This window comes from Ovis canadensis, chromosome 1 (assembly GCF_042477335.2).
Source record: "Ovis canadensis isolate MfBH-ARS-UI-01 breed Bighorn chromosome 1, ARS-UI_OviCan_v2, whole genome shotgun sequence".
Classification (NCBI taxonomy): Eukaryota; Metazoa; Chordata; class Mammalia; order Artiodactyla; family Bovidae; genus Ovis; species Ovis canadensis.
The window spans coordinates 112,771,319-112,796,200 of NC_091245.1; the positions used below are offsets into that span (position 1 = coordinate 112,771,319).

Genomic DNA, 24,882 nt, shown 5'->3' on the forward strand with positions numbered 1-24,882 from the left:
AAGCCAACGTTTTCACTCTCCACTTTCACTTTCATCAAGAGGCTTTTTAGCTCCTCTTCACTTTCTGCCATAAGGGTGGTGTCATCTGCATATCTGAGGTTATTGATATTTCTCCCGGCAATCTTGATTCCAGCTTGTGTTTCTTCCAGTCCAGCATTTCTCATGATGTAATCTGCATATATGTTAAGTAAGCAGGGTGACAATATACAGCCTTGACGTACTCCTTTTCCTATTTGGAACCAGTCTGTTGTTCCATGTCCAGTTCTAACTGTTGCTTCCTCACCTGCATACAGATTTCTCAAGAGGCAGGTTAGGTGGTCTGGTATTCCCATCTCATTCAGAATTTTCCACAGTTTATTGTGATCCACACTGTCAAAGGCTTTGATATAGTCAAGAAAGCAGAAATAGATGTTTTTCTGGAACTCTCTTGCTTTTTCCATGATCCAGCGGATGTTGGCAATTTGATCTCTGGTTCCTCCACCTTTTCTAAAACCAGCTTGAACATCAGGGAGTTCACGGTTCATGTATTGCTGAAGCCTGGCTTGGAGAATTTTGAGCATTACTTTACTAGCATGTGAGATGAGTGCAATTGTGTTGTAGTTTGAGCATTCTTTTGCATTTCCTTTCTTTGGAATTGGAATGAAAACTGACCTTTTCCAGTCCTGTGGCCACTGCTGAGTTTTCCAACTTTGCTGGCATATTGAGTGCAGCACTTTCACAGCATCATCTTTCAGGATTTGAAACAGCTCAACTGGAATTCCATCACCTCCACTAGCTTTGTTCGTAGTGATGCTTTCTAAGACCCACTTGACTTCACATTCCAAGATGTCTGGCTCTAGATTAGTGATCACATCATCATGATTATCTCTTTTAGGCAACTTCAAATCACCACCACATCAGCTGAGCTTCTGTCTTCTGAATCTGCCCCAGAGTCTACCTGAACAGACCCTCTCACATCTAGGGTGTCTAGTCCTGTGTCCTCCCTGGCAGCCTCTCCAGAAGGTCCAAGTGCTCAGCTGATGGGGGTCTAGGCAGAGACCACTCCCTTGGCCTGCACCAGGCTCTACTCTGCATCTGTGTTTTCTGTGACCTTTAGGCTTTAAGAACACACTTCAAATTTTTCCCATCCTTCCCAGCTATTTTTTGGCCTCTCCACTCTCTCCAACATTCTCTACATATTTTTCTTTTTTTCTTTCTTTCTTTCGAATATAAATTTTATTTATTTTAATTGGAGGCCAATTACTTTACAATATTGTATTGGTTTGCCATACATCAACATGAATCCACCACGGTATACAGGTGTTCCCCATCCTGAACCCACCTCCCACCTCCCTCCCCATACCATCCCTCAGGGTCATCCCAGTGTACCAGCCCAGAGCATCCTGTATCATGCATCAAACCTGGACCGGCGATATGTTTCACATATGATATACATTTTTCAATGCCAGTCTCCCAAATCATCCCACCCTTGCCCTCTCCCACAGAGTTCAAAAGACTGTTCTATACATCTGTGTCTTTTTTGCCATCTCACACACAGGGCTATTGTTACCATCTTTCAAAATTTCATATATATGCATTAGTATACTGTATTGGTGTTTTTCTTTCTGGCTTACTTCACTCCTTATAATAGCCTCCAGTTTCATTCACCTCATTAGAACTGATTCAAATGCATTCTTTTTAATAGCTGAGTAATATTCCATTATGTATATGTACCACAGCTTTCTTATCCATTCGTCTGCTGATGGACATCTAGGCTGCTTCCATGTCTTGGCTATTATAAACGTGCTGCAATGAACACTGGGGTATATTAGTCTCTTTCAATTCTGGTTTCCCCAGTGTGTATGCCCAGCAGTGGGATTGCTGGGTCATATGGCAGTTATATTTCCAGTTTTCTAAGGAATCTCCACACTGTTCTCCATAGTGGCTGTACTAGTTTGCCTTCCCACCAACAGTGTAAGACAGTTCCCTTTTCTCCACACCCTCTCCAGCATTTATTGCATGTAGACTTTTGGATAGCAGCCATTCTGACTGGTGTGAAATGGTACCTCATTGTGGTTTAGATTTGCATTTCTCTGATAATGAGTGATGTTGAGCATCTTTTCATGTGTTTATTAGCCATCTGTATGTCTTCTTTGGAGAAATGTCTGTTTAAGTCTTTGGGCCATTTTTTGATTGGGTCATTTATTTTTCTGGAGTTGAACTGCAGGAGTTGTTTGTATATTTTTGAGATTAATTATTTGTCAGTTGCTTCATTTGCTATTATTTTCTCCCATTCTGAAGGCTGTCTTTTCACCTTGCTTATAGTTTCCTTTGTTGTGCAGAAGCTTTTAATTTTAATTAGATCCCATTTGTTTATTTTTGCTTTGAGTTCCAATATTCTGGGAGGTGGGTCATGCTGTGATTTATGTCAGAGAATGTTTTGCCTATGTTCTCCTCTATGAATTTTATGGTTTTTGGCCAGATCCTTAATCCATTTGGAGTTTCTTTTTGTGTATGGTGTTAGAAAGTGTTCTAGTTTCATTCTTTTACAAGTGTTTAACCTGTTTTTCCAGCACCACTTGTTAAAGAGATTGTCTCTTCTCCATTGTATATTCTTGCCTCCTTTGTCAAAGATAAGGAGTCCATAGGTGCGTGGATGCCAGGGTCCTTCCCCGGTGGATCCAGGGTAATTTGAAGGTGGGGACAGAATTGGCCTCCTAGGAAAAAACTTATTTAATTACAGATAGAGAGAGATTAGAAAATTAGCGGAGCAAAAGAGGCTGAATAACTTGGTTTACATGGAATACCAATCACCACCTACATAGGCCACAGGCATCTTTCCATTCTCCCGAAGGAGAAGAGACACTGAAGCCTCCCCAATCTGATCTTAGAAGCCCAGGCAAAATTAGTAGGCTTGGTGAGTACCCACGTACCAGATGGGAATTTGGCCAGAAAATAGTAGGCGAGAAAAAGAGGCTGAATAACTTGGTTTACGTGGAATACCAATAAAATTCCAAAGCAAGGAATTTGCACCATCTACGTTGGGCTACCGGTGCCACTTGAATATCGTAGGTGCCCCTCCTCGGGCTCCTTTTCGTATGGAACTTAAAATCCAGGGCAAGTAAGTAGACGTGGTGGGTACCCACGCTCCAGATGGGAATTCAGCCAGAAAAAGAAAGAAGCGACATGGGGGAATCAGTCTTTCCAGAAACTGATCCCATTTCTTTATTTTTTAGGTTTGCTTATATATCTTTTGTTACACATAGGGATGAATACAGAGTCACATGGGGGTCAGCAGTCCTGACCTTTATCAAAATCAGGTGCTTCACATAAATGTATTTTAAAAAGGTCTTAGGGGTTTTACAACATCTTCTGGCCATGAGGCCTGCTGACATTTTATGATTTTTTCTTTCTGATAACCAAAAACTTATTTTTTCCAAGGGTGTTTTTTCTTAAACCAGGCACCACCCTCCAAATAAAGTTGCATTCCTATAGGGTGAGGGTGTAGTGAGTTACAATCAAGAAAGGAGTTTATTTAACCCAAGGTTAACATGATTAATCTTAAAGGTTAATACTTATTTCTCCTATATGCTAGTTATATTCATTATAAGGGCAGAGAATATGGAGATTTAGCAGCAAACATCAGCCCAACAAATGAAAACCCTTCACCAATGTTCCCCTAAGATCTATTTAGCCTTAAGATAGTGATAAAGTTAGATTTTTGCATAGCAAGGACACAGTGATTTATAACAAAGTACAGTGATCTATAACAAAAGAGAAAATTCATTAACTCAAAAAGTCTAGTATTGCTAACATCAAAAACTACTATATTTCCTTTTCTATATTCCAAATACATTGATTAATATATTCCCAGGTGCCTAAGGATATGGAGGCCTGGCAGCAATCTTGACTCAACAATGAGAAAAGCCCTATGCTAATTAAGACTTTCAAAATCCTCCAAACTCTCTGTGCTGTTTATGGTTGAGAGGTAGTAAACAATCATGTGCTTGGCAGGAGTATGGATAATCTTGTCACACAAGCTAGTCTGCTGGCAGAGAGATTTGACCTGAGACACCCTTGTCACACCCAGGGCAGGGAATTAGCAGCAATTATTGGCACAACAAATGAAAAACCCTTCACCAATATAATTCCTAACCAACCCACTATACTAATAATTTCTAATTTCCCAAAAGAATCTGCCTTTAGTAAGTCTAAAACATATCGTGCCTCTCACGGTTGGGAGACTGTAAACAATCACGTGTGGCTGGACGAACCTGTACAGGCAGGCTAGATAACCTTCAGAGGAGTTCGTAAGTTGAAACACTCTTGTCACGCCCAGGAATTTTTATTGACTTGGAGCTGTAAGCTAACTCCTTCTCTGAGAGAGGTAATGGGGGTCAGACCCCATAAAGTCAGAGGTGTAGGTGAGAGCATGAAACAGTAAAGTAGGTAGACTCTGGTTTTGGGGGTAGATGCTCGGGAACAGGGGATTTCCTGAGGCTTGATCACGCCTTTGTGTATGCCGAAGCCTCCTTCCTCATGACCTTTGCCATGGGTGGAGTTCCTCACTCACATGGATTTATCTCTGGGCTTTCTATTTGGTTCCATTGATCTATATTTCTATCTTTGTGCTGATACCATACTCTCTTGATGACTGTGGCTATGTAGTAGAGCCTGAAGTCATGCAGGTTGATTCCTCCAGTTCCATTCTTCTTTCTCAAGATTGCTTTGGCCACTCGAGGTTTTTTTGTATTTCCATACAAATTGTGAAATTACTTGTTCTACCTCTGTGAAAAATACCATTGGTAGCTTGATATGGAATGCATTAAATCTATAGATTGCTTTGGGTAGCATACTCAACTTCACTATATTGATTCTTCCAATCCATGAACAAGGTATATTACTCCATCTATTAGTGTCCTCTTTGATTTTTTTCTATATATACGTCTTTTGTTTCTTTAGGTAGATATATTCCTAAGTATTTTATTCTTTTCGTTGCAATGGTGAATAGAACTGTTTCCTTAATTTCTCTTTCTATTTTTTCATTATTATTGTGTAGGAATGCAAGAGATTTCTGTGTGTTGATTTTATATCCTGCAGGCTTGCTATATTCATTGATTAGCTCTAGTAATTTTCTGGTGGAGTCTTTAAGGTTTTCTATGCAGAGGATCATGTCATCTGCAAACAGTGAGAGATTTACTTCTTCTTTTCCAATTTGGATTCCTTTTACTTCTTTTTCTGCTCTGATTGCTGTGGCCAAAACTTCCAAAACTATGTCGAATAGTAGTGGTGAAAATGGGCACCATTGTCTTGTTCCAGACTTTAGGGGAAATGCTTTCCATTTTTCACCATTGAGGATAATATTTGCTGTGGGTTTGTCATATATAGCTTGGAGAAGGGAATGGCAAGCCACTTCAGTATTCTTACCTTGAGAACCCCATCAACAGTATGAAAAGGCAAAATGATAGGATACCAAAAGAGGAACTCCCCAGGTAAGTAGGTGCCCAATATGCTACTGGAGATCAGTGGAGAAATAACTCCAGAAAGAATGAAGGGATGGAGCCAAAGCAAAAACAATACCCAGTTGTGGATGTAACTGGTGATAGAAGCAAGATCCGATGCTGTAAAGAGCAATATTGCATAGGAACCTGGAATGTCAGGTCCATGAATCAAGGCAAATTGGAAAGGTCAAACAAGACATGGCAAGGGTGAACGTCGACATTCTAGGAATCAGCGAACTAAAATGGACTGGAATGGGTGAATTTAACTCAGATGACCATTATATCTACTACTGCAGGCAGGAATCCCTCAGAAGAAAAGAAGTAGCCATCATGGTCAACAAGAGTCCAAAATGCAGTACTTGGATGCAATCTCAAAAACAACAGAATGATCTCTGTTCGTCTCCAAGGCAAACCATTCAATATCACAGTAATCCAAGTCTATGCCCCAACCAGTAATGCTGAAGAAGCTGAAGTTGAATGGTTTTATGAAGACCTACAAGATCTTTTAGAACTAACACCCAAAAAAGATGTCCTTTTCATGATAGGGGACTGGAATGCAAAAGTGGGAAGTCAAGAAACACCTGGAGTAACAGGCAAATTTGGCCTTGGAATGCGGAATGAAGCAGGGCAAAGACTAATAGAGTTTTGCCAAGAAAATGCACTGGTCATAGCAAACACCCTCTTCCAACAACACAAGAGAAGACTCTACACATGGACATCACCAGATGGTCAACACCAAAATCAGATTGATTATATTCTCTGCAGCCAAAGATGGAGAAGCACTATACAGTCAACAAAAACAAGACCAGGAGCTGACTGTGGCTCAGATCATGAACTCCTTATTGCCAAATTCAGACTTAAATTGAAGAAAGTAGGGAAAACCACTAGACCATTCAGGTATGACCTAAATCAAATCCCTTATGATTATACAGTGGAAGTGAGAAATAGATTTAAGGGCCTAGATCTGATAGATAGAGTGCCTGATGAAATATGGACTGAGGTTCGTGACATTGTGCAGGAGACAGGGATCAAGACCTTCCCCATAGAAAAGAAATGCAAAAAAGCAAAATGGCTGTCAGGGAAGACCTTACAAATAGCTGTGAAAAGAAGAGATGTGAAAAGCAAAGGAGAAAAGGAAAGCTATAAGCATCTGAATGCAGAGTTCCAAAGAATAGCAAGAAGAGATAAGAAAGCCTTCTTCAGTGATCAGTGCAAAGAAACAGAGGAAAACAACAGAATGGGAAAGACTAGAGATCTCTTCAAGAAAATTAGAGATACCAAGAGAACGTTTCAAGCAAAGATGAGCTTGATAAAGGACAGCAATGGTATGGACCTAACAGAAGCAGAAGATATTAAGAAGAGGTGGCAGAAAAACGGAAGAACTGTACAAAAAACATCTTCATGACCCAGATAATCATGATGATGTGATCACTAATCTAGAGCCAGACATCTTGGGAAATGAAGTTAAGAGGGCCTTAGAAAGCATCACTACAAACAAAGCTAGCGGAGGTGATGGAATTCCAGTTGAGCTGTTTCAAATCCTGAAAAATGATGCTGTGAAAGTGCTGCACTCAATATGCCAGCAAAGTTGGAAAACTCAGCAGTGGCCACAGGACTGGAAAGGTCAGTTTTCGTTCCAATTCCAAAGAAAGGAAATGCAAAAGAATGCTCTAACTACCGCACAATTGCACTCATCTCACATGCTAGTAAAGTAATGCTCAAAATTCTCCAAGCCAGGCTTCAGCAATACATGAACCGTGAACTCCCTGATGTTCAAGCTGGTTTTAGAAAAGGTGGAGGAACCAGAGATCAAATTGCCAACATCCGCTGGATCATGGAAAAAGCAAGAGAGTTCCAGAAAAATATCTATTTCTGCTTTCTTGACTATGCCAAAGCCTTTGACTGTGTGGATCACAATAAACTGTGGAAAATTCTGAATGAGATGGGAATTCCAGACCACCTAACCTGCCTCTTGAGAAATCTGTATGCAGGTGAGGAAGCAACAGTTAGAACTGGACATGGAACAACAGACTGGTTCCAAATAGGAAAAGGAGTACGTCAAGGCTGTATATTGTCACCCTGCTTACTTAACTTATATGCAGAGTACATCATGAGAAACACTGGACTGGAAGAAACACAAGCTGGAATCAAGATTGCCAGGAGAAATATCAATAACCTCAGATATGCAGATGACACCACCCTTATGGCCAAAAGTGAAGAGGAGCTAAAAAGCCTCTTGATGAAAGTGAAAGAGGAGAGTGAAAAAGTTGGCTTAAAGCTCAACATTCAGAAAACGAAGATCATGGCATCTGGTCCCATCACTTCATGGGAAATAGATGGGGAAACAGTGGAAACAGTGTCAGGCTTTATTTTGGGGGGCTCCAAAATCACTGCAGATGGTGATTGCAGCCATGAAATTAAAAGACGCTTACTCCTTGGAAGCAAAGTTATGACCAACCTAGATAGCATATTGAAAAGCAGAGACATTACTTTGCCAACTAAGGTCCGTCTAGTCAAGGCTATGGTTTTTCCTGTGGTCATGTATGGATGTGAGAGTTGGACTGTGAAGAAGGCTGAGCGCCGAAGAATCGATGCGTTTGAACTGTGGTGTTGGAGAAGACTCTTGAGAGTCCCTTGGACTGGGAGGAGATCCAACCAGTCCATTCGGAAGGAGATCAACCCTGGGATTTCTTTGGAAGGAATGATGCTGAAGCTGAAACTCCAGTACTTTGGCCACCTCATGCAAAGAGTTGACTCATTGGAAAAGACTCTGATGCTGGGAGGGATTGGGAGCAGGAGGAGAAGGGGACGACAGAGGATGAGATGGCTGGATGGTATCACAGACTCGATGGACGTGAGTCTGAGTGAACTCTGGGAGATGGTGATGGACAGGGAGGCCTGACATGTTGCGATTCATGGGGTCACAAAGAGTTGGACACGACTCAGCGACTGAACAGAACTGGTGTTGAGGTATGTTCCTTCTATTTCTGCTTTCTGGAGAGTTTTTATCATAAATAGATGTTGAATTTTGTCATAAACTTTCTATGCATCTATTGAGATAATCATATGGTTTTTATTTTTCAATTTGTTAATGTGGTGTATTACATTGATTGATTTGTGGATATCGAAGAATCCTTGCATCCCTGGGATAAAGCCCACTTGGTCATGATGTATGATCTTTTTAATGTGTTGTTGGATTCTGATTGCTAGAATTTTGTTGAGGATTTTTGCATCTATGTTCATCAGTGATATTGGCCTGTAGTTTTCTTTTTTTGTGGCATCTTTGTCAGGTTTTGGTATTAGGGTGATGGTGGCCTCATAGAATGAATTTGGAAGTTTACATTCCTCTGCAATTTTCTGGAAGAGTTTGAATAGAATAGATGTTAGCTCTTCTCTAAATTTTTGGTAGAATTCAGCTGTGAAGCCATCTGGACCTGGGCTTTTGTTTGCTGGAAGATTTCTGATTACAGTTTTGATTTCTGTGCTTGTGATGGTCTGTTGAGATTTTCTATTTCTTCCTGGTTCAGTTTTGGAAAGTTGTACTTTTCTAAAAATTTGTCCATTTCTTCCGCGTTGTCCATTTTATTGGCATATAATTGCTGATAGTAGTCTCTTATGATCCTTTGTATTTCTGTGTTGTCTGTTGTGATCTCTCCATTTTCATTCCTAATTTTACTGATTTGATTTTTCTCCCTTTGTTTCTTGATGAGTCTGGCTAATGGTCTGTCACTTTTATTTATCCTTTCAAAGAACCAGCTTTTGGCTTTGTTGATTTTTGCTATAGTTTCTTTTGTTTCTTTTGCATTTGTTTCTGCCCTAATTTTAAAGATTTCTTTCATTCTACTAACCTTGGGATTCTTTATTTCTTCCTTTTCTAGTTGTTTTAGGTGTAGAGTCAGGTTATTTATTTGACTTTTTTCTTGTTTCTTGAGGTATGCCTGTATTACTATGAACCTTCCCCTTAGCACTGCTTTTATAGTGTCCCACAGGTTTTGGGTCATTTTGCTTTCATTTTCATTCATTTCTATGCACATTTTGACTTATTTTTTTATTTCTTTTGTGATTTGTTGGTCATTCAGCAGCGTGTTGTTCATCTTCTATATGTTGGAATTTTTAATAGTTTTTCTCCTGTAACTGACATCTAATCTTACTGCATTGTGGTCAGAAAAGATGCTTGGAATGATTTCCATTTTTTAAAATTTACCAAGGCTTGATTTATGGCCCAGGATGTGATCTATCCTGGAGAAGGTTCCATGTGCGCTTGAGAAAAAGGTGAAATTCATTGTTTTGGGGTGAAATGTCCTATAGATATTAATTAGGTCTAACTGGTCTATTGTATCACTTAAAGTTTGTGTTTCCTTGTTAATTTTCTGTTTAGTTGATCTGTCCACAGATGTGAGTGGAGTATTAAAGTCTCCCACTATTATTGTGTTGTTGTTAATTTCCGCTTTCATACTTGTTAGCATTTGTCTTACATATTGTGGTGCTCCTATGTTGGGTGCATATATATTTATAATTGTTATATCTTCTTGGATTGTTCCTTTGATCATTATGTAGTGTCCTTCTTTGTCTCTTTTCACAGCCTTTCTTTTAAAGTCTATTTTATCTGATATGAGTATTGCTACTGCTGCTTTCTTCTGGTCTATGTTTGCATGGAATATCTTTTTCCAGCCCTTCACTTTCAGTCTGTATGTTTCCCTTGTTTCGAGGTGGTTCTCTTGTAGACAATATACATAGGGGTCTTGTTTTTATATCCATTCAGCCAGTCTTTGTCTTTTTGTTGGGGCATTCAACCCATTTACATTTATGGTAATTATTGATAAGTATGATCCTGTTGCCATTTACTTTATTGTTTTGTACTTTATTCGAGTTTATATGCCCTTTTTGTGTTTCCTGTCTAGAGAAGATCCTTTAGCATTTGTTGGAGAGCTGGTTTGGTGGTGCTGAATTCTCTCAGTTTTTGCTTGTCTGTAAAGCTTTGATTTCTCCTTCATATTTGAATGAGATCCTTGCTGGGTACAGTAATCTGAGCTGTAGGTTATTTTCTTTCATCACTTTAAGTATGTCCTGACATTCCCTTCTGGCCTGAAGAGTTTCTATTGAAAGATCGGCTGTTATCCTTATGGGAATCGCCTTGTGTGTTATTTGTTGTTTTCCCCTTGCTGCTTTTACTATTTGTTCTTTGTGTTTGATCTTTGTTAATTTGATTAATATGTGTCTTGGGGTGTTTCGCCTTGGGTTTATCCTATTTGGAACTCTCTGTGTTTCTTGGACTTGGGTGATTATTTCCTTCCCCATTTCAGGGAAGTTTTCAACTATTAACTCAAGTATTTTCTCATGGTCTTTCTTTTTGTCTTCTTCTTCTGGGACTCCTATGATTCGAATGTTGGAGTGTTTAATATTGTCCCAGAGGTCTCTGAGATTGTCTTCATTTCTTTTAATTCATTTTTATTTTTTCCTCTCTGCTTCATTTATTTCTACCATTCTATCTTCTACCTCACTAATCCTATCTTCTGCCTCCATTATTCTACTATTTGTTCCCTCCAGAGTGTTTTTGACCTCATTTATTGCATTATTCACTATATATTGACTCTTTTTTATTTCTTCTAGGTCCTTGTTAAACCTTTCTTGCATCTTCTCAATCCTTGTCTCCAGGCTATTTACCTGTGATTCCGTTTTATGTTCAAGATTTTGGATCATTTTCACTATCATTATTCGGAATTCTTTATCATTTAGATTCCGTATCTCTTCCTCTTTTGTTTGGTTTGGTGGGCATTTCTCCTGTTCCTTTACCTGCTGGGTAGTCCTCTGTCTCTTCATCTTGTTTATACTGCTGTGTTTGGGGTGTCCTCTCTGTATTCTGGCAGTTTGTGGAGTTCTCTTTATTGTGGAGTTTCCTCACTGTGGGTGGGGTTGTACGGGTGGCTTGTCAAGGTTTCCTGGTTAGGGAAGCTTGTGTTGGTGTTCTGGTGGGTGGAGCTGGATTTCTTCTCTCTGGAGTGCAATGAAGTGTCCAGTAATGAGTTATGAGATGTCAATGGGTTTGGAGTGATTTTGGGCAGCCTGTATATTGAAGCTCAGGTCTATGTTCCTGAGTTGCTGGAGAATTTGCATGATATGTCTTGCTCTGGAACTTGTTGGCCCTTGGGTGGTGCTTGGTTTCAGTGTAGTTATGGAGGCATTTGATGAGCTCCTGTTGATTAGTGTTCCCTGGAGTCAGGAGTTTTCTGGTGTTCTCAGGATTTGGACTTAAGCCTCCTGCTTCTGGTTTTCAGTCTTATTTTTACCCTAACCTCAAGACTTCTCCATCTATACAGCACTGCTGATAAAACATCTAGGTTGAAGATGAAAAGTTTCTCCACAGTGAGGGACATTCAGAGAGGTTCACAGAGTTACATGGAGAAGAGAAGAGGGCGGAGGGAGATAGAGGTGACCAGGATGAGATGAGGTGGAATCAAAAGAGGAGAGAGCAAGCTAGCCAGTAATCACTTCCTGATGTGCACTCTACAGTCTGGACTGCTCAGAGATGTTCACAAAGTTACACAGAGAAGAGAAGAGGGAGGAAGGAGACAGAGGTGGCCAGGAGGATAAAGAGGGGAATCAAAAGGAAAGAGACAGATCTAGCTAGTAACCAGTTACCTAAGTGTTCTCCACACCGCAGAACACACAAAGAGATTCACAGATTTGGGTAGAGAAGAGAAGGAGGAGGGAGGAGATAGAGACGACCTGGTGGAGAAAAAGGAGAGTCTAAAGGAGGAGAGAGCAGTCAAGCCAATAATCTTGCTCCCAAGTAAAAACGGGTACTGAAGATTGGGTTCTTAAAGGTACAAAATTGATAACAAAATTGATAACAAATACCAAGCAAGATTAAAAATCTAGAGAAGAGGTTGGATTTTCAAAAATACAATATTAGAGAAAAAAAGTCACAAAAATTATTTTAAAATATATATGTGAAGTTTACTTTTAAAAATAGGGTCTCTCTCTCTTTTTTTTTTTGCAAAGTAATAGTAGGTTATAAAAATGAAAATTAAAGCAATAATAAAGTGAAAGAAAGTGAAGTCGCTCAGTCATGTCTGACTCTTTGCGACCCCATGGACTGCAGCCTACCGGGTTCCTCCATGGGATTCTCCAGGCAAGAGTATTGGAGTGGGTTGCCATTATAGAGGACTTAAAATTTAAAAATATAAAAAATTAAAGAATGATAGTAAAAATGTATCTAGACCTTTGTCTGGTGTTGTTGTGGGCAGTGTGGGGTCAGTTTATTTTTGGATAGTACCTTGAACTGGCTTATATTTCTCAAGATCTATAGGGCCCTTCCTATGTAGTTGGTACTAACTACAGGGTGTTTTTTAGTTTGTTTGTTTGTTTGTTTTAACTACAGTGTTTTAATCTATTGCACCTGTCACTTCCAAGGTGGTTCCCTCTGTTTTAGCTGCTTCTGTTTGCTGGTCTCTTCAGTGTCTAATTTCCACCCTGACACAAGGGGGCGGTGGTGGACACTTTTTTTAGGCTCATTTGTTCAGTCTTGCTGTGGGGAGGGAGGGACGCTTCAAACAAATAACACTGGCGTGTGCTTGCAGTGTCTCGGCCACACTGGGTTTGCCCCCACTTACCGCTTAGGCTTAGGCTCTAGGTTGCTCTGCTGGGAGCTGTCTAAAGCCAGCCCTGGGCTGCATACACCTCCCAGGTCTAAGCCGCTCAGTTTCAGGTACTGGGGTACTCCTCAGAGGTGCAGACTCGGCTGGGCCTGCGTTTTGTGCCCTTTCCAAGTCCGAGCAGCTCAGGTGACCAGGTTTTTGGCGAGCGCAGTTGCTGCAACTTATCGCCTCCTCCATCCCTGCCACTCCGTTTTCTGGGTGTACATCCGGCACACCTTCTCAGGCGGATGTTGACCATCCAAAATCCCAAGAAATCTTGGTTAGCAAAGAAGCCTGCTTGCAGTTTGGTAGATAATGCCTCTCTGGGGCCACGATTGCCCGCTTCTGGCTCTGGCTGCCTGTCACCGGAGGGGGATGGTCTGCAACCGGCTAGCTCTGTTCAGTCTTTTGTTCTGTGAGCGGGCCTGGCGGTGTCTTAGGTTAGGGCTTTTCCCATCGTAGCTATCCCACAGTCTGGTTTGCTAGCCCAAGTTAGTTCGCTCTGATTACCCTCAGGGCATTCAGGCACGATCCTTACTCTAAGCAATGCAGCCCCCTCTTGCTAATGGTGGGTGCAGGAGTCTGTGCTGCTTCTCTGCTGGGGGAGTTACCATTGGGCACATAATCTGTGGGTTTTAATTTTTTATTTATTTTTCCTCCCGGTTATGTTGCCCTCTGTAGTTCCAAGGCTCATCACAAGCTTGGCAGTGAGAATGTTTCCTGGTGTTTGGAAATGTCTCTCTTTTTTAAGACTCCCTTCCCGGGATGGAGCTCCATCCCTACCTCTTTTGTTTCTCTTTTTATCTTTTATATTTTTTACTGCCTCCTTACAAAGACAACGAGCTTCTTTTCTGGGTCCCTGATGTCTTCTTCCAGCATTCAGGAGTTGTTTTGTAGAATTTACTCAGCGTTCAAATGTTCTTTTGATGAATTTGTGGGGGAGAAAGTGGTCTCCCCGTCCTCTTCCTCCCCCATCTAAGGACCGCCCCCTCTCTACATATTTTTCTACCCAAAATTCCTGGTGGGAACAGCCTGAGTCCTGAACCCATCTGGTTTAGTCTAGGGTTTGCAGAGCACTCTTGAGAGCCGTAGAAGCCTGGAATCTGAGAATCCAAGCTGGAGTCACCCAGCAGAATGCACAAGGCCTCTCCAAGGAAATAAGCTGCTGTAGCCAAACGTCAGGCCTCTGGAAGCCTTGGAAACAATGGTTATCCATGACCTGAGTCTTTCCTGAGAAGAGGAAATCAGGTGCTTAATCAATGCTACCTACTATTCCCAACCCCAAGTCTTTTTCCTAAGGATAGACCAGATTTTCCTGGCCTTGCCAAAGTTAAGTAGAGATTCCCTGGACACTGAGGAAAAGGTAAGATGAAAGGTGAGAAGATTTTTTTTTGTTCCCAATATTTTATTATGAAAACTCTCAAACATATAGAAAACTGGAAAGAATTTTGCAGTGAACACTCAGATACCTCCCATCTCAGTTCTCCCATTGGGGTTTTACTCTTCTTGCTATATCACACACCTATTCATCTATCCACTGGTTTAGTCATCCATCAATACATCTTGGTTTTTTAAAGGTGCTGCTTTTTTACTTCTTTAGTTCTTTATGATTTACAGCAACCTGGTTTTATTTCATCTCTAACACATTTCTGGAAGAAGATGGTACAGGTGGGACATTTCTAGCTTATAGATGAGTAAACTCATTCTCAGGGAAATTCAGAAATTCATCCAAAGTCACTATTCTCATTTCCTTGTGGAATGGAAGACTATAAAGTCTTTTGTACTGATTATTATAGATACATTCATGATAGAAAATGTCAGGTGAGTGAATGAATAACTTTGCTAAGCAATGGACCTAGAGGGAGGATGGCCAAAATATCATCTCATTTCTCAACATTTAGCATTTATTATCAACATGTGTTTTTACAATGAATGAATGACTGCATGCATGAATAAACAAACAAATGAATGAATGCTGGCTAGAGGATCCCAGCTGCTTCTCCAAGTCCCTCTTTTGTCTCTGCAGGGCAAGGAGCCTCTGAAAAGGACTCAGCCTCAACAGTGGTGAAAGGCTTTGTAGGGGGTTCAGTGATTCTCTCCCTGAACATTTCAGTGGATGCAGAAATTGAGCACATCACCTGGAGTGGCCCCAAAGAAGCTTTTGCTTTAGCACTCCCAAGTGGAAAGATTTTTTGGTTAGACAAAAGCTACCAAGGGCGAATAAACATCCCAGAAAGCAACTATTTGTCTATTAACAATCTGACTCTGAAAGATGCTGGTTCATACAAAGCCTGGATAAACCAAAAGGGATCTAAAGACATCGATGAGAGATTCATCTTATATATCTATGGTGAGTTCTAAAGAGCATGTGTGAGCTTTGACCTTTTATTTTTAAAAGCAGTCTTTTTTCCTCTCCAGGAATTTATCTAAGATGAAGAGAGCAATGATGTTGGCCATTTTCACCCAATTCCATAAATACAGATGTCAAGAGCGAAAAACAACCAAAATATGGTTAAGAGCCATTTAGAGTCTCTCTCTGTTAATATACTTTATCCATCTTGTTAGAGTTGCCATAACAAAATATCACAGACTGGGTCACTTAAACAACTGGAATTCATTTTTCTCACAGTTCTGGAGGGTTGAAGCCCGAGATCAAGGTGTCAGCAAGCTTGATTTCTTCTGAGCCTCACTGCTTGGCTTGCAGGTGGCCAGCACTTCAGCATGTCCTCACATGGTGGTCCCTCTGTCCGCACTGTCTTAGTCTCCTCTCTTTACAAGGACACCAGTCATACTGGGTTAAGGCCCACATTACAACCCCACTTTAACTTAATTATCTCTTTAAAGGCTCTGTCTCCAAATACAGCCACATTCTGAGGCACTAGGGATTATGACTTCAACATAGGAATTTTTATTCAGCCCACTGAATAAAAATAAAGATAGCACTGTGGTCTCTGGCCCCCCAAAACTCTTGTTTTTGTCACAAAATACATTAACCTCATCTCAATAGCCCCCAAAGTCTTAACTCATTCCATCATCAAATTCAAAATCTTATCTAGGTATCATCTAAATCATATGTATGTGAGATGTGAGGCAAAATTCCTCTCCAGTTATGGACCTGTGAAACCAGACAAGTTACCTGCTTTCATGTTGGCACAGGGACACAATAGACATTTACATTCCAAAAGGGAGAAATTGGAAAGAAAAAAGGGGTCACAGGTCCCAAGGAAGTCTAACCCTATTAAGGCAAATTCCATTAGGTTTTTAAAAAAATTTTATTGGGGTATAATTGATTTACAATGTAGTGTTAGTTTCAGATGTACTGCATAGTAAATCTGTTACACATGTGTGTATATCCACTCTTTCTTAGATTCTTTTCCCATATAGGCCATTACAGAATATTGAGTAGAGTCCCTGTGCTATGCACAGGGACCTATACAGTAGTTCCCTGTGCTATACAGTAGGTCCCTATTAGTTAATCTGTTTTATATGTAGTACTGTGTATATGTCAATACCAATCTCCTAATTTCTCCTTCTCCTTCTCTAGTAACCAGTTTATTTTTTACATATGTAACTCTATTTCTGTTTTACAGATGTTTATTTTTAAGATTCCATGTATAAGCAATATCATATGATGTCTTTCTCTGTTTGACTTACTTCACTCTGTTCGACAATCTCTAGGCCCATTCATGTTGCTATAAACGGAATTCTTTCTTTTTTTATGACTGAGCACTGCATCTTTTTAAGGTTCAAGAACCACCCCCACCAACACACCCTGGGCCTACATCCTTTAGGCCCATGATGCCAGTGGCAGACCCGTGGGGGGTCTGAACTTCCCATGGGGTCATTCTTCCCTTTTCCTGAAGGATAAGGGATGATCTCAGCTGGATATCTCTACTGCCTCATTCTTGAAAATCCCCCAAATCAGATAGCCTTCCTTCATTTAGTGCCATCTGTGTCTGTTTAGTCCAAGCTGGCAGAATTTCTACGTAGATAGTTGATTGGATCCATGCATCACACCATTGTCTATCCATACTCTCAGTGTTTTCTTCAGACACAAATTCTCATTTTTTGCAATATAGATAGACGGAGACGTTTCCAAATCTTCAAATTCTGGTTTCTTCTTGCTTAAAAATTCCTTCCTCAATTTATCTTTCCTTTCTGACATTTTACTAGTAGTAAAAGGAGAAAACAGGCTTCTGGGGTAGTTCAGTTGGTAAAGAATCCACCTGCGATGCAGGAGACCTGGGTTCAATCCCTGGGTTGGGAACATCCCCTGGAGGAGGGCATGGCAACCCACTCCAGTATTCTTGCCTGAAGAATTCCACAAACAGAGGAGCCTGGCAGCCTACGGTCCATGGGGTCACAAAGAATTGGGCTCAACTGAGCGACTAAGCACAGCACAAAAGGAGAAAACAAGTAGTGCCCTCAGCGCTTTGCTTGGAGATCTCCTTAACTGAACAATAAGTTCATCACTTAAATGTTCAAAAGTAGAACTCAATTTGTCTAAGTTTTTTGCTGCTTTATAGTAAGTATCACTTTTCCTCCAATAACATGTTCTTCATTTTCAACAAATACTTTACCAGGAACACCGTTAATGTTTATATTTCTACCAATGTTATGTTGATGATAATACGTCTATCTCTGAGATAATAGAGGCTTTCTCTACAGCTGTCTTCTTTCCTTTTAAACTCTTACCAGAATCACCTTTAACATCCCTATTTTTATGAACAGTCTCTTGAAGACAATCTAGGCTTTTTCTCATATGCATCTTAAAACTCTTCCAGCTTCTATCCATTAACCAGTTCCAAAGTCACTTCAACATTTTTGGGAATTTGTCACAGTAGCACCCCAGGTCTGGTGCAAAAGTGTATTGGTTGGCTAGGGCTGTCATAACAAAACAGAACAGACTGAGTGACTTAAACAAGAAAGATTTATTTTTTTCACAAGTCAGAAGGCTAGTTAAGATGTCAGCAGGTTTGGTTTCTTCTGAGGCCTCTTTCCTTGGCTTGCACACGGTCACCTTCTTTCCCTGTGTCCTCAGATGGTTGTCTCTGTCTGTGTTGTCTTTATCTCAGTCTCCTTTTTTGTTTTTTGTTTTTGTTTTTGTTTTTTAATTTATTTATTTATTTTAATTGGAGGCTAATAACTTTACAATATTGTAGTGGTTTTTGCCAAACATCGACATGAATCAGCCACAGGCCCACATGTGTTCCCCATCCAGAACCCTCCTCCCACCTCCCTCCCCATCCCATCCCTCTGGGTCATCCCAGTGCACTGGCCCTGAGCACCCTGTCTCATGCATCAAACCTGGACCAGTGGTCCACTTCACACATGATAATATACACATTTCAATGCTACCCTCTCAAATCATCCCACCCTCGCCTTCTCCCACAGTCCAAAAGACTGTTCTTTACATCTGTGTCTCTTTTGCTGTCTTGCTTATAGGGTTATCATTACCATCTTTCTAAATTCCATATATATGTGTTAGTATACTGTATTGATGTTTTTCTTTCTGACTTACTTCACTCTGTATAATAGGCTCTAGTTTCATCCACCTCATTAGAACTGATTCAAATGTATTCTTTTTAATACCTGAGTAATATTCCATTGTGTATATGTACCACAGCTTTCTTATCCATTCGTCTGCCAATGGACATCTAGGTTGCTTCCATGTCCTGGCTATTGTAAACAGTGCTGTGATGAACACTGGGGTAACATGGGTCTCTTTCAATTCTGGTTTCCTCGGTGTGTATGCCCAGTAGTGGGATCGATGGGTTGTATGGCAGTTCTATTTCCAGATTTTTAAGGAATCTCCACACTGTTCTCCATAGTGGCTGTACTAGTTTGCATTCCCACCAACAGTGTAGGAGGGTTCCCTTTTCTCCACACCCTCTCCAGCATTTATTGCTTGCAGATTTTTGGATGGCAGCCATTCTGACTGGTGTGAAGTGGTACCTCATTGTGGTTTTGATTTGCATTTCTCTAATAATGAGTGATGTGGAGCATCTTTTCATGTGTTTGTTAGCCATCTGTATGTCTTCTTTGGAGAAATGTCTGTTTAAGTCTTTGGGCCATTTTTTGATTGGGTCATTTATTTTTCTGGAGTTGAACTGCAGGAGTTGTTTGTATATTTTTAAGATTAATTCTTTGTCAGTTACTTTATTTGCTATTATTTTCTCCCATTCTGAAGGCTGTCTTTAAACCTTGCTTGTAATTTCCTTCATTGTACAAAAGCTTTTAAGTTTAATTAGGTCCAATTTGTTTATTTTTGCTTTTACTTCCATTATTCTAGGAGGTGGGTCATAGAGGATCCTGCTGTGATTTATGTCAGAGAATGTTTTGCCTATGTTTTCCTCTAAGAATTTTATAGTTCCTGGTCTTAAATTTAGATCTTTAATCCATTTTGAGTTTATTTTTGTGTATGGTGTTAGAAAGTGTTCTAGTTTCATTCTTTTACAAGTGGTTGACCAGTTTTCCCAGCACCACTTGTTAAAGGGTTTGTCTTTTCCCCATTGTATATTCTTGCCTCTTTTGTCAAAGATAAGGCATCCATATGTGTGTGGATTTATCTCTGGGCTTACTATTTTGTTCCATTGATCTATATTTCTGTCTTTGTGCCAGTACCATACTGTCTTAATGACTGTGGCTTTGTAGTAGAGCCTGAAGTCATGCAGGTTGATTCCTCCAGTTCCATTCTTCTTTCTCAGGATTGCTTTAGCTATTTGAGGTGTTTTTTTTTTTTTTTTTGTATTTCCATACAAATTGTGAAATTATTTGTTCTAGTTCTCTTAAAAATACCATTGGTAGCTTGATAGGGACTGCATTAAATCTATAGATTGCTTTGGGTAGGATACTCATTTTCACTATATTGATTTTTCTGATCCATGAACATGGTATATTTCTCCATCTCTTTGTGTCCTCTTTGATTTCTTTCATCAGTGTTTTATAGTTTTCTATATATAGGTCTTTTGTTTCTTTAGGTAGATATATTCCTAAGTATTCTATTCTTTTTGTTGCAATGGTGAATGGAATTGTTTCCTTAATTTCTCTTTTTGTTTTCTCATTGTTAGTGTATAGGAATGCAAGGGATTTCTGTGTGTTAATTTTATATCCTGCAACCTTTTTTTAGGACATCAATCATGTTGGACTAGGGACCATCCTAATGACCTGATTTTAAATTAATTACCTTTGTTTCCAAATACAGTCCTATATTCAATCACACTCCGAGGTACTAGGGGTTTAAGACTTCAACATATGCATTTGGTGTGGGGGGGAACAAAATTAAGCCTATCGCTTAATTTTTCTATCATATTGTTTGACCTGCTTTTCTGATTCATAGGGAGCTCTGTGTATATCAAGGAAGTGGAATTCTATGCTGTTAAGAGAAACAGAAATAACCAACTTAATATTTACTAATATACAACAATTTCTAAAATATATTATTAAAAATTTTATAAGCTTCAGGACTATGTATAATATGCTATCATACATGTGTCTATAACTAGAATATCTCTGAAAAGATCAACAAGAAATTCATAACACTAATTCCCTCCAGGAACAATAATTCCTAAGGAGAAAAATTAGGTGGCTAGGGGCAAAAGAGCTTGTTTCTTTGTGTGTGTATGTATACCTTTTGTATCTTTGCAATTTCAATTTTATATATTGCCTATTCCAAAAAAAAAAAAAGTGAACTTACACACACACACATGCACACACACACACTGTGAACAGAGGAGATGGAACAAAAGGGAAGGAGAGGACCAGGAAGAAAGTCTGAAAGCAAAATGGATTCCAAATTTAGACCAAAAGGCAAGGGCAACTCAAATTATATAGGTAGAGCTTCCAACTCCCTAGAGTCTGAGGCTAGCTCAATTCATTCATTTATTAATAATTACCAACAATTCATGAGTGCCTTTTATGGGTCAAGCAGATGCTGGATGTTCAGGTATGGATACTGGCTCTGTCTTTAAGGAATTCACAGACTGGTTGGGGCGGGGGGGGAGAGTATTCAGACTATTGTCATGTAGTCACAGTGATAACACCTGTAGAGGGTACTAGGAAAGCAGAGGAAAGGCACTCAACCTTTGTGGGAAACTATGTAAAAAAAAAAGAAAAACTTCCCACAGGAACAGACAATGCTGGCCTCTCCCTTCCGCCCTCTGCTCTTCTACCATCCCCTTCTTTTTCCCTTAGCCCTTTCCTACTGGGGAAGCAGTCAGAGTATTTTCATTGCCATTGTCCTTGCAGAACAGCTGCAGGAGCCCCAAGTCACCATACAGTCTGTGAACATGTCTGAGAACGTCTCCTGTACCATCACCCTGGTATGCTCTGTGGAGGGGGCAGGGGGAGATATTCAGTACAAATGGACTTCGAGGGATCCTCATGCTTCTGAATCCTGGGGGCACCCTACTCTCACCATCTCTTGATTGCCCTGTGACGCAGACCTACCATACACCTGCACAGCCAAGAACCCTGTCAGCCAGAGCAGCTCCCACCCTGTCCATGTTTCACAGTTCTGTACAGGTAACTGGCTCCACTAAGACCCAAAAGTAGTCTAAGCAGCTATAGAGTCTAAACCCCAGGATTCTGGCAGGACACATATGAAGTAGTGAGGTAAGAGAATAGACTTGCAGATTCCTTTTTCTCTACCCTCAAGAGGCTAAGAGAGACTGACAGGGGACTTAGGCACTCCCAGGGCACTGTGAAACCCTAAGAGTCTGCAGAGAGAGGGAAAGAAAGTATGGATGCAGAAATCTAGATTGCTCTTTGCTGGGGTAGGGGTGTCTCCTAGGATGTCCTCAAAAGGGCAGAGAGGCAGGAGAGGCCTAGGGATGCACTAGGCAGAGCCAGGTGCTTACTTGGCATGACATGTGAAAGCAGGAGGTATGCTTCATCAGAAAAGTGGGGAAGGGATCCTGGGCAGGAGGGTTTCTGGGACTTCAGTCCCTTCAGGCAGGCTGAGGGTCAAAGGGTCAGGACCAGTAGCTGAAATTGCAATATCTCATCTCTGACTACAGATCTAGGAGCCTCCCAAGGAGGACAAATGGGGGAGATGGTGCTGGGGGTCCTGGGGGAGCCAATCACCCTGTCCCTGGCACTCCTGGACAGTCAGCACATAGACAATGTTGTCTGGATGTTTAACACGTCTCTTATCAGCAAAGAGTAGAGAGAAGAAGCAACAGCCAATCAGCTCGTTGAGTTCAAGGATCTGGATCAGAACACAGTGTGGGTCTCGAGCCAAGACTACTCTCTAAAGATTGTCCAGCTGAAGATGGAGCACACTGGCATCTACCACGCCTATGTGAGCTCAAATGCCACAGTTGCCAGTGTGAAGCACATCAATCTGTGCATTTACCGTGAGTTTCTGAGTTGAGCACCCATCATTAGATTCCTTTCCTGAAAGATTTCTCTCTTTCCTTCCTATCCCACCTCCCTCCTCCTACAAAATGCCTCAGACCACTAGGACGACTACTCAGTTCACACCAGTCAGTTCACAGGAGGACAATACAACCAGCAGATGGGCAAAATCTCCCTGCTCAGAACCCGCTTCTTCTAGGTTTCCAGTTAAGCCTCAACCAAGCAACTTTTGGTACTTGCCCTGTCCTCCTGCATTGATTATTGGGTAGGACAAGGAACTCTCCAACATGTATTTTTACAGAACATTGCAATTTTGTATAAAGGCAAAGCTGGCTGGGATAAAATCATAGAAGACTGTGGACAAAGTCTTTAATATCCTGTGAGCTTCAAGAGCTTGGAAGGGTACTCACCTTCCCTAAGTGTGAGGTATAGAACTCACACTATCCCTCCTCCACCTTGGGCTTCATTGGAGCTTTGCTGGACACTCTGTATGATTTATATTTGCCAGGTCCTTCACCTGTGCCATTCAGACATAGTCGACCTGTTTCCTGCCTGGGCGTGTTGGTGTCTCAGTACTTGGGAAAGGAGTCATAATCCATGATCCTGTTAAAATATGTAAGTCAGCTAGTTCACATCTATTGTTGCCTACTGTGACTCAAATATCAAAGAACCAGGAAGAAAACCAAGTAAAAGGAACAAGAAACTGGGAACAAAGGGTGCCAGCCATATGTTGCTTTTAAAATTGCTAGCACTTATTAAGTACTTACTCTGCAACAGTGCTCTGCTCTCCTTTCTGTGTTCCTTTTCTTGTGTAAGTAAACAAATTAGATGATGGGACCTCAGAGTGTAAGCCTTGGAGGGTCTCAGGGCAGGTGGAAGCATTGTGCTTATCTGCACTGAATGGTTTGCTTGTTCTTCACGATATACAATATAGAATGATGCAGCATGTTTTTTCACCTCTCATTAACTCCTCTATTTCACATATCTGAGCATCAAGTGGTAAGCTGAGATTTCATAGCAACCAAAGGAAAGGCCAGATGAACCTTCCCAGCCCTAAGGCAGTGTCAACACACAACTTCATGAATATGTTTTGAATGGCCCCTGCCCAGTGGGCGGGCCTGACTCCACATCTGGTCTGCCTTTCTCCTCACACAGAGAGGCTGAAGAAGCCAAAAGTCACGAGGAGCCTCGGGCTCACAAAGGATGGCATCTGCAAAGTCAGCCTGACATGCTCAGTGGAGGACAGTGGACACAATGTAACACATGGATAGACCCCTCTGCCTAAAGGAGCTGTCATTTCCCAAGGGGGAGCTCACCTCAGCATCTCCTGGAGAAGTGGAGAAAAACACCCCAACTCCACCTGCACAGCCAGCAACCCTGTCAGCAACAGCTCCCAGCAGTTTCTTTCTAGGGACCTCTGTCCAGGTTGCTCCCCATCTCTGTTCAGCCAGACCTCAGAGCCTTGGGTCCTTGGACCCAAGAGTTTTCCTTCCGAGTGGTTCTGTATGAAGTGCAGCAAGCAGAGTGAGAGTCTTTAGAGCAGCACATGCCAATAGAAATATAACAGAAGTCACATAGGTAATTTAAATTTTTAAGTCATATGGAAAAGGTAAAATTAATTTTAATCATATATTTTATTTTACCCAACATATCCAAAATATCATCCTTCAACATGTAATCAATACAAAGAATTAATTCATGACATAATTTGCATTTCAGTTTGTATGAAGCTTTTGAAATCCAGGATGTACTTTACCCTTATGGCACATCTCAATGAAGATGCTAAATTCTCATGGGAAGTACTTGATCTGTATTCAAATTTAATAAAACTTGACATTGAAAAAATATATTTATATCCAACTTGTTCCAAATATACTTGACAGTTTTTCAATTAGGAATTGAGTAACTATTTTTAAATTTAAATTTTAATTAATTGAAATTAAATAGTTTAATTCCTCAGTCATACTAACCAAGATCACACAGCAAAAGCATAATTGAGATTCAACATTCTGTGCTCTGCTCTTCCCTAGGGAGAAGTAGAGGGGGAAAAAAAAAGGAAGGTCATCCAGGGTGTGAAAATGCTGAGTCAGGCTGTGACTGGCAAATGGGTTTAGAGCCCTGATCAATAGTAATCTGGACCTAGAACTACCTACCTAGAACTCTCCTTATGCCATTTTTAGAGAAGGGCAGTGGTGTGATGGATAAGGGTGTTTTAGAGTCTGGCAGCCTGCATTCAAGTCCCAGCTCCAGTTCTCTGTGATGCTGGCCAAATAAACCTCACCATCAGGGATGGCGCCTGCCTTACTGCTATAATTTCTTGCTTAGAGGATGACTGCTCAATTCACAGCTGTAGCATGAATGAATGAAAAGGAATATTTTCTGCAATAGTGTGGGATTGTAAGAGGCAG

The 24,882-nt window shown here is 40.7% G+C and overlaps 1 protein-coding gene across 1 annotated transcript in view; it reads left to right on the plus strand.

The window, feature by feature from the left end:
• LOC138438129 (T-lymphocyte surface antigen Ly-9-like) overlaps nt 1-24,882 on the plus strand; it is a 41,099-nt gene that overhangs the window by 3,379 nt on the left and 12,838 nt on the right. Inside the window, 4 exon segments of the mRNA XM_069586358.1 lie at nt 15,144-15,467; nt 21,365-21,640; nt 22,135-22,473; nt 23,630-23,899. Coding sequence (XP_069442459.1) covers nt 15,144-15,467; nt 21,365-21,640; nt 22,135-22,473; nt 23,630-23,899 — 1,209 coding nt within the window.